Raw genomic sequence first — 17,555 nt, 5'->3', positions numbered from 1 at the left:
CGTAAGAGGCTTACAGAGCGGGCCAAGCAACAGGCTGGGGAGGGGTTATGTGAGAAGAAGGAAGAGCGGCCTGGGCACTTACAGCCCGAACGCCGCCCTTGGGCACTTGCGAGCCCTCATTTACATATGAATAAAACTCAGTTTTTGCCCCTGGTGAACATCCAAACAAAAAGACAAAGGTACCATTTGACTGATCTATAGTTATGCTACAGTGCTATGTAAGTGGTCTATAAAGGGCAAATTGTGTTGACAGACTCCCTTTAAAGAAAATATGTCACCAGGTATTTGCTGCCCTATCTGAACAAGATTCTGGATCACTTACTAAAACGACTGGGTCAGTGCAAGTAAGTGACTCCATGTTTTTTGCTTACAGTATCGGTCACCAGTTTATAAAGACCTCACAGAGGGACGTATAAAATTGGCAACACATCCCCTTTACTTTAAAGGGAATCTGTCATCAGCGACCTCCCTATCCAGCTGTGATCCCTGCTCTATTTTGTCGATACAAGGCTTGGTTACAGAGTTATCATCCTTTATCTTAATCTGCAGCTTAGGCCTTTGGTGCAATGACGATGTCACCATTGCACTCACTGCACATGAGCTCTGCCCCTTTCTGTCACCAGCCCCTCCCTGGCTGCTTTGCCAATGCCTGACTCAGTCAAAGAAGCCAGGGAGAGACTTGCTACAGAAACGAGCAGAGCTCAGGTGCAACAAGAGCAATGGTGACGCCCTGCTTGCACCAAAGGCCTAATTCGCATGTTAAGAAAGAGTATAACTCTGGAACAGAGCCTCAGATCAACAAAATAAAAACTGTTTTAAACGCATGAACCACAGCTGTGTGTGCAAACAGTTTCCCAGGGAGGTCACAGCCTCCAGATGTTAGCACTATATTCCCATTCAAAGACAACAAATGTCATTGAAAATGGTGAGGGACTGAAAAACGGCAGAAATAATAGAAAAGTGGACAACTTAATTACACAATAATTAAAGTGCAGCTGTAATTTCAGAAAAATTGACATGTCACATTGACAGGAGGTGGTGAAAAGCCCTCCGCTCATCGGTGTGCCCCTTCCGCTGTGTTCAGCTCTCATGAAGTAGTGTGTGGAGCCACAGAAGGTCTACGAGTCCACACATCCAAATAAAAATGGAGCCAACATGGCCGAAGGGACATAATGCTCAGTTGAGTACTGCTGCTCTTTCCTTCAAACCATCAATGGGCTCTCAGGACCTAACCCCTCACTGATCAAAATGAGACGTCAGAAGCTTTACCTACATGTGACTGGAACATACCTACAATACAGGTCAGAGGACTCTGCGGAGCATATGAACATGTCCTATTAGAAACAACCTCTGCAGTTCTTCATGTAGCCAGTCATGGCATCACTTGCCCCTCCATGTCAAAACGGTATGTGTATTGGTAACATAGGGATACCAGAGATATGAAGGAATACATGGAACCTGCAAATATTTGTTTTTCCCCTGTACGCACAGAAGTGAATGGCCTCCTGGACCACCGGTCTTGCACTTGCTGTTCCTTCTTTCTGCTTACCTGTTCATATTTCTCTAACTCTGTGTGGTAGATCTGTCGGATTTGGGATAATTTGGCTCTGTAATCTGAATGTTCCACCGAGTTATCAGACCCGGCACCACCTGAAGCCGCGGCGGCTGCTGCAGCTGCTGCGGAACCTCCTCCTTTTTCCGGACCTGCTACCCCTTCAGCCAGTAGCATGTTATCCAATCTCATCAACTGAGGATCTGCCGGCTCTTCTTCTTGTGCTCCCCGAATACTGAGTACTGAAAGACAATACAAATAGAGGATCATCAACTGCTCAGAAACCATTAAAAAGTTCTACGTATTACAGTCATGCAATAAAACCATATTACACGTAAATCACACCATGTTCCCAGCATGTAACCAATCTAGAATAACACAATGTGCTACAAGTTATACAATAAACTATTCTAGCTCTTTTAACGAATATACGGTTATTAACCCTTTTATTACATACAGTAATGTACAAAAATAGGCATTTTCCATGTATCAGATTTCTGAGTATGTAATAGTAATTCTGAAAACACCTCCACTGAACAAGGCCGATCACCATAAGTGAATTCAGTACTGATGGTATATGTGGGGTTAGATAAACATATACGGTAGTTAAGTCTATTCCACATTTATCCACTAGGGGTCCCCTCTGCTACTGGATGACTAAATACACAAAAATCCTACACAACAGGAGAAACTTATAAAGAACAGTCAATCATTTAAAGACTAAACCACATAATTAACAAAAATGCACGTTTTCTTACAATAGCAAAGTGAAAGGAACACTAAGCCTGACACCAATTAAAAATCCATTGTCATCAATCTTTATTATTTTTTCCCATTCTCATCAATGAATCCCACATGTATGGCCTATTGATAGATAGTAAATTCGTGCACGGTTGTCGGCTTTTGTATGTGGCATATGTCGGTATTATAATGCTCACAGTGATAATAAACCTATGATGCTTGCCTGTTGTCTTCAAAGTTAACTGCATTATTTAAATGAAGTCTTAGGCTACCTTCACACAATCGAATTTTTGGTTCGCATGCGATCCAAATTTTTGGCGTATTCATTTGTTTCCATGAGGCTGCAAAAATAACGGACAGCAAACAGATGTCATCTGAGTGCTGTCTGCGTCCGTCTGGCTGTTCCAGAAATTATAGAACATGTCCTATTCCTTTCCGTTTTGCATGGTCGGTATCAGTGTTCTGCGGACCGTGAAACGGATATGGCCATGTGATTGTAGCCTTTAGCTGGCCATACACCTTCAGTAGCTATGGGCCGAATGATTGTTCATCCAGCAGATATCTCTCGACTCCACCACACACACGTATGACTGTTCAGCCAGCAGATATCTCCCGACTCCACCACACACACACGTATGACATGACTGTTCATCCAGCAGATATCTCCCAACTCCCCCCTCCCCCACACACACACACATATGACTGTTCATCCAGCAGATATCTCCCGACCCCACACACATGCATGTCATAGTGTAGGTGTTTTCAGTGGGGCGAGAGAAAGCCACTTCTAGACACCTCTGCCGGCAGTTTATCTCCCAGGAAAGAACAAAAGAAACAGGAGAAAAAAAAAATATAAAAAAATAATAACTACCTTTGCCCGATTCTTCTATCCCCCCCGAGAGTTGGGATATCCTCGTACACATTAGATTGTTGGCTGCTCCAGCTGAAAATTCTGGGATCTGCCAGCAATACACTAATGTGTAAGGGAGAGCCTTTATACGTAGCTGTCCTGTCTCTTCTACTTTAAGGTCTTTTTACACAGATCGCTAATGAGGCCGATTACCATAGAAATGCTCACTCCCAATAATTGGACAGCGTAAAAGGTGCCGACGAGCGAGCAAACAATGGTTCATTGGGAACTTGTCACATCACTGCTGGGTCGCGTGCTGTTTGGGGACCTCTGAGGCCAGTTTTTGTCTGTAGCAGCACACGTGAACTCGGTCATACCCTGGCCAGAGGCAAACAAGACAGAAACTGGAAGATCACCAAAAGGAGCCAGAGTGTTGGATCGGGGCGTGGCGGTGGAAGGCAGTTCATGATTTTTTATTTTTTTTTTATTAGCTACCCCATGCTGAGGGGGCTTGACAAAGGGCAAAATGCCAATCTTAATATAAACTACACACCTGGGGGTATGGTGGTGTTCAGTTAGGCTACTTTCACACTAGCGTTCGGGCGGATCCGTTCTGAACGGATCCGCTCATAATAATGCAGACGGAGGCTCCGTTCAGAACGGATCCGTCTGCATTATTTTTAGCATAGAACAGCTAAGTGTGAAAATAGCCTAGTACGGATCCGTCCAGACTTTCAATGTAAAGTCAACGGGGGACGGATCCGCTTGAAGATTGAGCCACATTGTGGCATCTTCAAACGGATCCGTCCCCATTGACTTACATTGAAAGTCTGGACGGATCCGCACGGATCCGCACGGCCAGGCGGACACCCGAACGCTGCAAGCAGCGTTCAGCTGTCCGCCTGTCCGTGCGGAGGCGAGCGGAGCGGAGGCTGAACGCCGCCAGACTGATGCAGTCTGAGCGGATCCGCCTCCATTCAGACTGCATCAGGGCTGGACGGCTGCGTTCGGGTCCGCTCGTGAGCTCCTTCAAACGGAGCTCACGAGCGGACCAGCGAACGCTAGTGTGAAAGCAGCCTTATGGGTTCTCAGAGATTTTGATATAGATAGCCAATCCTCTGGATAGATTATCAATATGAGATGGGCCAAGTTCAATTCCCAACACCAGTAACAGATCAGTTGTTGAGAGAGGCCGTGGCACTCCGGTGAGCGCCTTAGCCTCTTTCTAGGTCAGCAACATCACATTTATCGTTCACGTGGCCTAGGCGCAGCTCGGTCCCACTGACGCATTTTCTGCAGGTGCATACAGACACTGTATATGGTCTTGGATCTAGATTCATACGTTCACCTTGCTAGTCACGTGAGCACATGACTAGAGGCAATACATGTAGGTTGGCCCTCCTGGGTATGTGGGACTGGCTCCTAATAGTATATTTCCTTTAACTATGATGTAGACGAACAACTAGACGTAATGCATCTACATCTGGCGTGTGCCATTTCATTCTGGAATCAGGTCCTTTAATGGAAGGAAGGCTGCCGCACCCCCAAACAGTATCACCGCTCTGTTCCTGTCATTATCCATTCCTTCGCCCGTGTATCTGAAGACAATAACATACCAGAACAGAGCGGCCGCCGCCTGCAGGAGACTCTTCGTGTTGGTGTCAAAAGGGAGGAAAAAAAAAAAATCATAATTGTACAATAAAAAAGCCCAGCAATTTAGGCAAATTACTATATCTGTATTTTTTGCGTGTTAGGAATAAAATTTCCTTGAGGTGACGCGGTTAAATCTTTTCTTTCTTTTGAAGCCAAATTGCATGGGTCGCTCTCTGTGCCAATCCACTTGAGAAACACTAACAAAGGCCATTTCTGTGTTAGGGACGGATCGGTGGCAGCTTTTCATGAATACATGAGAATAATTTGGTCTGCTGCATGCTGAGAGCTGGGGCACAGCTCTACATACTGTATTACTGGCGTCTGCTGGGAAAATATCCAGCCAGAGGAGAAGGAAGAGGGAGGGCGATGGGGGATTAGCAGGGAGATAAAAGAGGAGGAGAAAGACGGAAAAACAGAAAGAAAGATGGAGCGAGAAGAGCGGTGGAAGACAAAAAGAAGACAAACAGCCTGTGATGCACTCAACTCTGTACCATAGATTCTTCCGGATCATACATGGAGCTGTTCGGTGGACAGAGACGTAGAAATATATTAATAAGGAACAGGCAACAACTCCAGGGTATATCCTTATACTCTCCAGATCAAATGAAACTCCACGAACAGGCCCGAGATTCCAGATAACCGAAGCAGAGGCTAAACATACAATAGGACCTTACAACCCAATATTCACATGCTTACCACAGAGAAGTGAATTGTGAAAAGGAATCTCATCAAAAATCGATATTTAGCTGATCTTTTCCTGCCATTAACCTCATATGCTTCTTAAAATGGCCATACAAAATAAAAAATTTCAGGCCAAGGTGCTTCCATAACCTCAAGTTCTTGACAGCACACAAATGTAATAAATCTCTTCACAATTCCCCTTTCATTTCTCATAGGTGACACTTCCAAGTCACGTAAAACAATCCTTCAACCAACAGCTGACCACCACAGCGTCACAATGAACGGACATAATTTCAATGTATAGAAATCTATCTAATTTCCACACTGGCCATCGAGCCTAATAGGCGCCTATTCTTGGTCTGTACAGATCACTTTACTGCAGTTATCTGCTTATCAGACCAGGTAGGATTATGACAGCACCTCTGTGTATAGATAGCACAGGAACCACCATTCACAATAGGCGATATCACAGCTTATCTACTCCCTCCTGATCTTTGCACAGGTCACAGAACATGCCTAGAAAAGTCTTCCATAGAAGTCAATAAGGTTTCCTCCTGTTCACTGTGTCTATGACCCATGTATCTGCTGTACAGCAATTATCTAAATCACGTTAAGGACAGCTCAGGCAAGATGGCCGCCCCCATAATAACGTTTAGGCAATAGAGTTTTAAAACAAATCTACAAAATCAGAAAATAAAAACAGATTGGAAAAATAGGAAGTGTGTTGCTATCTGGCTTAAACTGGTGGGAGAAAAAAATTCGGTGACATTACCTTTAAGTCAAATTGGGGTCTGGGCCCCTCCACACGGAGCTGTTAAAAACAGCACTAAATTATAAATGTCCTACTATAATATACTACTACTACATAGCTTACCATAAGATATATATATATATATATATATATATATATATATATATTTATTTTATATACATATACACATACCGGTACATACATGCATACATATACACACGCACACAGATATACTTTATTATAAAGGTTGTGTATAAAAAAAACGCATAAAACAAAACTATGAACATTAACAGGTGAATTACAGAATTACCTATGCCATCACAGGGTCTTGTTTTTTTGGTGAGGGCTTTTTAATGCCAATCATCTTGTTAGCAAAGGTAGTTTCCTGGCATTTGAGTGGAGACACTGGGGGAGGCCTTCTTGTTACCAGTCATTGCACAAGACAAGTGGAGGTGACAGTAAAGTGACACCATGTCCCAGATGCCAGAACCCTTTCTACTGCTATGGGTAATATGCAGCATCATGTGTTTGTATGTATGTGTGTGTGTGTGTGTGTGTGTGTGGCAGCTTCACAAGGCTATGCACTTTTGACTGGCGTTGAGTTTATGTGAAAGTAATTAACAGTAATTAATCCTTAATTACAGTAATTAGTAGAGTCGCAGTAAATTAAGCCACATCTGGAGCAGATGAGGGCTTCCGAATGGCATGGATGCTACAGGCTAGGTGAGGAGGGGATACCAGTCATGAGATGCTGAAATGCCGGCCTAGAAAGATATGAATCAGGAGAACTAAGGAGGCTCGTAGCCTGGAGGAGATGAAGGAGTAGGAAGAAAGTAAGGGAAAGCAGGTTTTCTGTGTGGAGAGGACTTTACATATATAAAGATGACTGGTAGGAAGAAATATTTATACAAGCGAGAGACTGATTTATCCACATGGAGATCTAAAAATCGCCAAAGGGCCTCGCTCATGTATTAACACAATCTGGGGGATGAAAGTAGTCCTGTAGCAACCAGAGTTTTGTCTCATTTTCCAGTGGTGTAAACATTGAAACTAGACGTGCGACTGGTTGGTTTGGCCAACATGGCCACTGCTTCCCCAGAGACCACTTTATTCCATGGTACCAAAGTGTGAGTGCAGCCGATAAGCTCAACAGAAACGCTGAATACAGTACCAAGAATGAAGACCTAGTGTCAGAAGCTGCTAGCTACTAGAAGAGAAACGTGAAGCTCCAGGTGCAAGGGCTTGATCTGGGCCTACAACCATCCCACTTTACAAGCACCATGAAAAAAACTATACAGATCCCAATCACTTCAGTGCCAAGTTTTCTTCTTTTGGCATTTCTGAATGAAAAACTCAGCAGAATCATATTGCCCAACCATCTCCATTATGGAACAGCTTATTTTGGGCATAGTGCTCATAGCTATGTGCTTGTAAAGCTTCACATTTCTGCACAGAGGACAAATCTAAGGACACTGCATGGTGCTCGTAGAGGTGATCGGAGGAGAGGTTCCTGTAAACTGAAGGAATGTTCCATCTATGAAAATAACATCCAGGACAAAAGGAGCCGGCCTAGTGTTTTTACCACCAGACACCCCCCACCCCTGCACAGACTGCATGTCCGCCTGGCACATCTCTCCAAACCCTCGGGATACATTTCTAAAGCTGAAAAGGTTTTCCCTCATCTGGACTGTTCGAATTAATTACACACTTTAATGACATGAATTATTAATTTGATTCTGACTCTGCAGCTTCTGATTATCCTGCGCTGCCGACTATACAATTCCAGCTTCATTAAAACATCACCAGCTGCCTCCCAGACCGGCATTAAATAGTGAGAGCAATAATCAGATTATCTCCCTGGCAGAGAAGACCTAGTACAGGCCTCAATAACACAATATGCTCCTATTACGCTTATTCCTTTACGCAGCAATCTCAGTGCCTGGCTTAAACTTAAACAACTTGCCATCTTGTGGCTAGTCATCACCATTCTGGAAGGGTATCCTTTAACCTGGAGGAGCATTGTAAAACCTTCAGCTCCAGCCTAGACAGTCAAATATCTTAATTGTCCTTGTGAATTGACCCGGGTCAAGAGAGCGCCATCTCCAGTATGTGCCCACAACCCATAAATATGTTAATATTTGCTTTTGCCACGTCCCCCTTCAGAGACCACCATAGCCCGGGATGACAGATGTCATGTGAGACCCTAGAATTGCTGTGACCTTGTGCAGTGACCCACTTCATTCAGCAAGACTATGTCACAGCATATTAAAGTCATCTGAGCCAAAAGGCAGAGAAGCTAGCAATCTATTTGAGTGCTGAAGTCAAAAGTGTCACTGCAGCTTCCATTGTGTGCATCCTTTTGAGGATCCGGTGAGCCCGTATAGACTCCTGGGATGTGAGGTGTGGAATGAATCAGCCCTTTAATCCCAGCCTCGGGGTAGTAGCGCAATTAAAGTAGGAGACATCCCGTGAGGAGGCGTTACTGACACAACAACGTCTGATTATAACGAGCTGTGAAAAGGTCAGAGCCTGAAGAGGATGCCGCTCTCACTGGATATGCAGCCACGGATACTCATTACCTAAATCACATATACACATTTCAAGAGATGACTAGGAGAAAAATGAATGGTGGCTCACCATGTAAGCTATTGGGGACACCAACGTAACTCATTTCTAGGAAGGGACACACAAGCCACGGACAAAATTCGCCCCCACACAATTGGTCTTTTGTTCCAGTTACATATACAAACCTTACAGATTTAAAAAGCAAGAAATAAAATAAAAACCAACAAGAAAACATGCAACAATTCCTTTGTGGAAATTTTTCCACCACTGTAGAAGGCTTGGCTCTTGGCACAGCTTCTTCATTCATCACGACCCAGTGATTTAGAGGAGCGCAGGAGAAAGCGATGCCAATATTATTGTTCTGGTTGGAGAGGCCATAATGGGGTGGGAGGCTATGGCTATAATAATGGTGATAGCAACATGAGAACCCAAGCACTTTATACTCAGACTCTGGAATCAACATACTGAGGACACCTAAAATCATGAGTATGGGTTTAGGCAGGAGAGATCTGTAGGTGGGTTGTTAAATCTCTTTCCTGTGACTGCCACCATGTATTCTTCTCAGTGAAATAAACCTTATTCAAATATATACTTTACATCAGAGGTTTTACTGCCCAATAAAGCATATACACATTTCATATGGTTGTAAACCCTTATATGTAGGAACAGTCCAAGGGTTTAATATCCCTGGCCATCTCCACCTTAAAGTGGAAAGTTCTATTTTTTCCCTCCCAGACAAAAAGAACTGATTTTTATCACTCTACACAAACATGCTGTGGCACATTTTAACAGTTTACTAGCGTATTAGGTCATGTTCACATGGCCGAAATACCAGTTTGATAAATTAGATGTGTTTTTGCCATGAAATCCATGGCTAACGCTCAGATCTCTGCCTGGATTTGCACTTGCAGCGTTTCAGAACCTCCCATGCATTTGGGCACATTCAACAGGGATAATCTGCTGGAGGCCATTCTCCACGGTCTCTGCGTGGTAACCACCGCAATAATTGAAATGCTCATTCAATCAATAGGTCACTTGTTTGGTGATTTTTGACATGGATTTTGCCACAGAAACAAGCCAAAATCCTCAATAAAAAAATAAAATAAAAAAAAACAGTGTGAACATGCCCTAACTGCACTATACTAAGCAAAAAAGGAGCACAATATAGCCGTGGTTTTGTCTGATGAATTATGCAAACACCGAGGCAGTGCTGGAAAAACAAGGCGTAGATCTTCGTGGATCAAACTGGACATAAGGGTCATCATCAATGATCCAAGTAAATATGATCTGTAACTAGGGCTGCAGTAAACGATTATTTCAGTAATCGCATATTCTACTGATTATTTTTACGATTAATAGAGTACTCTAATAAGAAAAAATTAATTAAGACTGTTTTCCTTTATAAAAACTCATCAGCCCCCTGCCATCAGTCCCCAACACCCCTCATCAGTTCCCCCCAGTGCCATCGGCTCCATTCCCCCCAGTGCTATTATGACGGAATGAATAAAGGAATGCCTCTAAAAAGGCATTCCGTTATGTATTCTGTCAAAGAATTGCGTTATAGTCCGTGGTAACAGAATCCATAACGCAATTCTGCTTTTACCACCAAAAAAAAGCGTGCACGAATTTCAAAATGACATTCGCTCATCTCTAGTTATAATAGTAGTTTTTGGTTTATGATTATCCATGTGAAATACATGTGGGACAATGAAAATGAAAGTTTCACATGACACAATCCCTTTTTCAAAGGAAATAAAAAAATTCTGATGTTAAAACATAAAATTTAGTTGCATCATACAGTGGCCACCTCTATGACCTGTCTTCAAGACCAACACCAACAGGTACCTCGTTAAGACCATCGAACAACTATTTACCAATCAAAACTCTTAAACAATGCAGAAGATTTTCTGATGGCAATTATGACTAGTTGTAAGGGAATGTTTTCACGGACACCGGAAAGAAAAAAATCTTAATTATATGAATCATATGAATCCGAGCAAGTGACGCCACCCGTTGTAATCTTCTCATACCAGTGAGAAAGGGAGCAGCACAGCAAAAAACCTAAAAATAGGGTGCACACCTCAGAAGGTTGGGTTCCAAAAACATTCAATCCAATACATCCAAATAAAGCAGCAGCACTCCCAAAAAATAAAATATGTACTCAAAAAGTGATTTATTCACCCAATGGACAGCAACCTTTCAGTGGAAGCTTGAGGATGGTTCAATAGGGGGACTGAAACATTGATGTCCATTGGGTGAAAAAATTACCTTTTTTAGAAGATTTTTGTCATGTTTATTCTTAATTTGGATACGCTGTCATACCAGCCTGATACAGCCTCAGGCCTCTTTTACTTGTCCGTGTTGGTATCCGTGACAAGATGGTCATCTGTGACAGATCCGTGTTTGGTCTGTAGGTCTGCTTTTGCCCTTCATGCGTCATCCATATTGCACAATCATTGCTAGGCTGAAAATTTATTTCCAGAGCATCTCCTACCAATGGTCCAGGAAAATCACTTACAGAACATGGATGCCATCAGATGTTTCCACAGACCCATAGACTTCAATGGGCATTTGGTCCGTATCACTGACCATAGTAGTGTATGTCAGTGGAAAATCACTAGTGTGAACACATTAAAGGGATTGTGCAGGCAGTTTATATTGATTACCTATCCACAGGATAGATCTTGAAAATCTGATAGGCTGGGGTCCGACACCTGGCACCTCCACCAATCAGCTGTTTGAAGAGGAGGCGGTGCGCCATGCGAGTACTGCTTCCATTTCTTTACAAGTACTCGCTTCATTCAAGTGAATGGAGGGAGTACTTACCCTGCACAGCAGAGAATTCCCAGATGGCGGGAAGTGTAATGAAGAGGAAGTAGCGGGAGATTCCGGATGTCGGTCTCCCACCGATCAGATATTGATGACCTATCCTGAGGGTAGGTCATCACTATATACGTGCTGCACAACCCCTTTAATGTCAATGGGTACATGTGCTATCTGTGGAGAACATGGACAGCACACGTCTGAACGAGGTATCCTTGAAGATTGAGCCACATGTCTTGTAAAAAACACAGAAAATTACAGAAATTAAAAGCAACAGGTGGTCTACTGTAACAGGGCATCATAGACTGAAATCTGCATGTTAACCTTTAAAAATATAACAGAAATATTCAAGCCTCTTGGTTTCCTATACTTTTATTTTTCGGAAAAGATTCAATAAAGGCCCAAGTTTAGGTCCAAAACTGTCATTGTGCAGATTACAGCTGAGACTACATAACAGCGTTACGTCTGATAATGACACATTAACAGCAGTTGTCTTTAAGTGTCTCCAGAGTGGGATTTACATACATGCTAACTACACGCAAAATGTAATTACTTACTAATTTTAATTGCTCATTTCAAGTGAAAATAATTAGTTGGCAACTAAGGCAATAATTAGGAGAGCAATATAAATCTCTAAGAATACACAGACTCGAATAAATATACTTAGCCATGAACATGCCAAGCCATGGAGGTTTCACCGTAAAACACAGCCAACTTGCACAGAAACACAAAGCAGTCCATAGTAATCACCAACAGTGACGATGGTCCACACAAACGAAGTGTCTAGGTCAGCAACATGACATCACCAAAATGTGTGTACACTACTGTAAAAGGAGTCAAGGACCAAACCTAAAGTCAACATCTGAAGAAACACGCGGTTTCACTATAATTCAGCATCACGTATGAGACAAATACTGGACAATGAATGACTTTATTCATCAACCCTCCGCAGTACATGCCAACTGATGTATCAGTTATCAGATATGGATCAGGATGACTTTCACATAGAAAACTTGGCATAAGGACCAAAGCACACAGCATATTACATTTCCACACAATTTCTGACTTGTACAGAACCATAACAGGGACATAAAGGCACACTTATGAAACTCCTACATCAATATTCTGGTTTCACAAAGTAACAATTTTTCATGCAAGGTCATTCTTGGTCAAAAACTGAGCTGGCTGCTGGAGTTCTGTATCACTTGTTGGAGGACACAGCCGCAATATCCAGTCGTTGTAGTTTTTTTGACTCCATAAAAGCACACAGAGCTATGGGGACTGGATATTGCAGATGTGCTAGCGGTGATCTAGCAACCCATGTCCTCAGCTCTATACCCAAAATCCAGTTGAAAGGTTCCCTTTAATGCGTCTTTACCAAAGGGAATGCCTGAGCAATAGGTTTTTCTAGCTTGTTCGATCCTGCAAAGGTGGTTTAATCCATTTGTCTGCCTGTGTACTGACCTCTGCCTGCTTCCCAGACTCTGACTCTCTGCTGACTGACCTGACAAGTGCCTGTTCTCACCATATGCTGCCTCCCCTGACCTTATGACTGATTTTTCAGATTCGCATGAACTCTGTCTGCCCTAACCTTGGATTTCCACTGACCACGAGCTTTGCCTGAACCCTTGGTGCTTTGCACCTGTGTCTGACCGCCTTGGGTCAGCAGGCAACCACACGAACTATTCCAAGAGGCAGTGGCCTGGTGGATCTTCTGTAGAGGAGGCCAAATCCCTGTATAAGGGTTAAAGAGTGAAAACTAGGGGACAGTCAGGATAACGCCCTCAGGACTAACCCAAAGTCACGCCAGTTGGTTGGCACAGTGGATCCACGGTCCATAACACCCTTTCAACTTTTCAAAAAAGTAGGGGGCACAGAGCGGGGAGAGGGTGGTGCAGGGCTCTACTTAGCCGGTGCAAACCATTTTACACCTTAAGTGGTGTAAATAATACTTGAAGTCTACACTCCTAGCTGGCATAGATTTGAGTTCTAGCACACAGACCTGCTGAGTTGACCACAGGCACTTTGCACTGGATTTCACCTGCTCTGCTTCTCTAGCAGACAGAATACGAATCTCATATACTTTATGTGGATCCATACTCCGCACACTGGAAATGCCGAAGAAAGCCAAAGCAGCCTGACCGAGAAGAGCTCCTGCCTAATCGTGGTTTCAGAAAAGGTTTATGTTCCCTTTAATAAATGTCTCCTATAGCATATCCCTATATGCCTCCACTTACACTTTGTAAAAAACAGAAGAAAGGAAAAAATAGTGGCACTCCATTTGATGCCGCATTACTGAGTTATTTACTTATAGAAGCATTGCACCATATAGTGGCACAGCCATTTCTTTGTACAAAGGACGGATTAGGTCATGTTCACGTGGCCGATATGGAAAAATCCTGACATGTATTTGCCATGGAATCTGCAGCTGCCCCTCGAAATTCTGCCCATTTTTGCTATCTACACTGCAGTGGATCTGCCCTCGCCCATTCAACGTGCAAGGCCAAACATTGACCATAACCTTGTACACCAGTTTCCGAAGTAATCTTTCAGTCATAGTTTTTGTGGCTTTTATATAGTGCGATGGTCCCAGGAACATCTTTTGCACCAGGACCCAAAGGATTGAAGACAGACCTGTGAAGAGTCGTAGAGGAGTCTACAGTGCTGCGGCATTTAATGGTAATTTAGGCCTTGTAGCACAGTGTTGTGGCATATTGGTAGAGTACTTTACCTTGGTGGCCATCGGTGCAACGCATAAAATGTTTTAATCTCCATTAACAAAATATTCTAGTGATAGCAGATTTTGAAGATTTGCTAGGACAAGCCTATGGAGGGAGGTTCTAGCCCTAAGATTATCTTGGCATCCTTCTAAATAACCATTTATTTTATTATCAGCTGCCGGACGATATATTATTACAGGGTACATTTCAGCACAAATACAGTATATTAGTACTGCATCGTAACACGCCGGGATGTGTCACAGTTAGAGCATATCATATAAATAATCATGGCTGGTGTGTCGGCAGCAGGTTCATGCAGTATTGTGCCATCTATTCTCATGTGACCCATCTTGGTCCGGGGTCAATGTTATGCACGTTTTATGCAGGAGATACATTTCTGCTGTGAATTTCTGGCTGTGAATGGGTCTATCCTCTTCACAGCCCGTCTGTCCCAGCAGATTGATGATGTTTGGAAGATCTCCCTGGAGCTGGAGAAGGGGTGGGATGAAGGGACAGGGGCATCTGCACATAATAATGCTGTTCTGATGCTGCCTCTGTGCTAGCGATAAGAGTGACTTCTTATCAGCCGCTCGCTGGAAATGTGCTGCTGTCTGATTAGGGCATGGTCTGAGCCAAGGTTATAAACAGCTCTTATCAGGGCCCCGGTGACACAATAATCCAGCCAATATCTGCACAGGGGACCACAACGTGGAGGCTGAATCCCACCACACTGGCTCTGCAGAAGCATTTTGCGTTTGTCCCTGGTAAAGCTGCCAGCGCCACACAGAAAGCGTCTAACCAATGCAACCTTAAGTCATAAAATAATATAACTATACACCTAAAAGAGCACTTGCATCAACACGCGCTACAGGGAGAAAAGTAATCTACTCAGACGTCGAGCGTTGTCAGAGAGATCTTGGAGGTGGGGTTCAGGGACAGGCTGATGATCTGTGAGCTACCTCGTCTATGGCTGCCTTTCTATTCAAAATGAATATACCGTAGTAGAAACAATATAAAATAGCTAGCAATAAAAAATGCCATCTAGAATTCTCCTAGAGGATTTCAAGAATAAAAAACAGATATGGTCATTATCAAAAAGTAAAAGTATTGCATGTCTAGCATCCTTGTGACAGACCTTCGTAAGGCCTTATCCTTATGTTTGTGTACATGAAAACATCCGGGACAAGATGGTCAGTGGTTCATCTGTGAAGATGTCCATGAAGCATCGGTGTTTGGTCTGTGTGTCCATCTTGTGTGCTGTATGTGTCAACTGCATTTCAAGGACACTACTAGGCTGAAAATTAATTTCCTGAGTATACTGGTGTCAGTGGTTTTTTACTGACCCATAGACTTCAATGGGCGTGTTTGGTCTACATCACGGGCCAAAACAGTGCATGTCTCCATCATTTTTTCCCTGACTCCGCTGAAAAATCACAGATTTGTGAATAAACACAATGAAATCAATGGCCACATGTCTGTGATTCATTGACGGGTGAATAAGACCGAAAGGTGCCTTCACACACTAATTTGCTCTGGTGTTTTTTAATAATAAAGATCATAGAAAGCACTACAAAATGTGTAGGTTGCGTTTTTCTTCAGTCTCTTTTGCACCTACAGAAAGGGGTGGAAAAATGCTAGAAAAAACAATCGATTCAACATGCTGTATATAAAAAATAAAAAAAGAATAAAAAAAAAAAACATCAACATCTGGAGGTGGTATTTTTCAGAAAATAAGAAATAAAAATCCCATGGGCAAAATACGCCACAAAAAATGTGAGAATTTTCATGTAGTTTTCGCTGCGTTTCCTCATCAAATTCGCACCAAAATCTGCATGCCTTACTAAAAGCTTTTGTTGGGGCTGTTGGCCTAATTTGCCTCAGATCTTATCCTTTGCATCGCAGATAGTGAAATCTGCGCCGAAAAATGCACACCATGACATGCTGCCGATTTCTAAATCTACCAATAAGGCCCCTTTCACGCGGCCGTATTGCAGGCCACATATGGCGGATCCGCAATACACGGGGAACAGACCGTGTGCATTCCGCATCACAGATGCGGACCCATTCACTTGAATGGGTCCGCAAATCCGGATATGCGGTGCGGAACACCACAGAAGCACTACGGAGTGCTTCCGTGGGGTTCCGATCCATGCTTCCGTTCAGCAAAAAAGCAGAACTTGTTCTATCTTATTGCGAAACGGACGGATCACGGACCCATTCAAGTTGAATGAGTCTAGTTTAGTCCCGGCTGCCACACGAACGTTGCCCGTGCATTGGGGACCGCAAATTGCGGTCCGCAAAGCGCGGAACCAATACGTTCGTATGAATAAGGCCTAAGGGGGTTGTCCAGGCTTTTGATATTGATGACCTATCCTCAGGATAGGTCATCAATATCAGATCGGCGGAGGTACGACACCCAGCATCCCCTGTTGATCAGCTGTATAAGGGTCCATTCACACGTCTGTAGTGCATTGCGTATTCGCAATTTGCAGATCCGCAATACACCCGGCCGGCACCCCCATAGAAATGCCTATTCTTGTCCGCAATTGCGGACAAGAATAGGACATGTTCTATTTTTTTCCAAGAGCTGTGGACCGGAAAATCAGCGCCGCGCTCTGGAAATGCGGATGTGCGCTCTATCCATTCCGCCCCATAGAGAATGAAGACCCGGATGCAGACCCATTATTATGGACGTGTAAATGGAGTCTAAAGGGAAATTGTACGCAGTGTGCACGTGCAGTCTCCCTTGCTACTATGTGTATGGCAAAGCAGTAGCAGGAAGACAGACTGGAGACGGCACGTGTACACTGCGGGCGCCGTCTCCTCATACAGTTGATCGGCGGGGGTGCCGGGTGTCGTACCCATGCCGATCTGATAATTATGACCTATCCCGAGTATAGGTCATCAATATTAAAAGCCTGGACAACCCCTTTAAAAAAAAAGGTACTGCTGACTGATCTTATCAGCGTTTCCACTCAATGCTCATTATGGCACTAACACTGCGTGAACATACCTTTATGAATGATGACCGCAAAATCCACACAAGTTACATGCAGATATTTCAAACATTGCTGCAGACCGGACAACCCCTTTGAGAAGAGATCTACTCATATCAGATGAACATGGTCAAGTCAATATTTTCCATTCATTAACAGCTAGAAGTTAGATTTTTGAACCCATTCAAAAGCGGCCAATTTTGTGGCAAAAAATTCTGCAACT

The 17,555-nt window shown here is 43.4% G+C and overlaps 1 protein-coding gene across 8 annotated transcripts in view; it reads right to left on the bottom strand.

Moving 5' to 3' along the window:
- Positions 1 to 17,555, bottom strand: part of PBX1 (PBX homeobox 1) — a 131,169-nt gene that overhangs the window by 32,660 nt on the left and 80,954 nt on the right. For all 8 annotated transcript variants that reach the window (XM_044300906.1, XM_044300911.1, XM_044300908.1 and 5 more), the window contains one exon: positions 1,550 to 1,794. In XM_044300906.1, coding sequence (XP_044156841.1) covers positions 1,550 to 1,794 — 245 coding nt within the window. The remainder of the gene's footprint in view (positions 1 to 1,549; positions 1,795 to 17,555) is intronic.

This window comes from Bufo gargarizans, chromosome 7 (assembly GCF_014858855.1).
Source record: "Bufo gargarizans isolate SCDJY-AF-19 chromosome 7, ASM1485885v1, whole genome shotgun sequence".
Taxonomy (NCBI): domain Eukaryota; kingdom Metazoa; phylum Chordata; class Amphibia; order Anura; family Bufonidae; genus Bufo; species Bufo gargarizans.
Note: the sequence above shows the minus strand (reverse complement) of the source record. Positions and strands in the feature narration are given on the sequence as shown.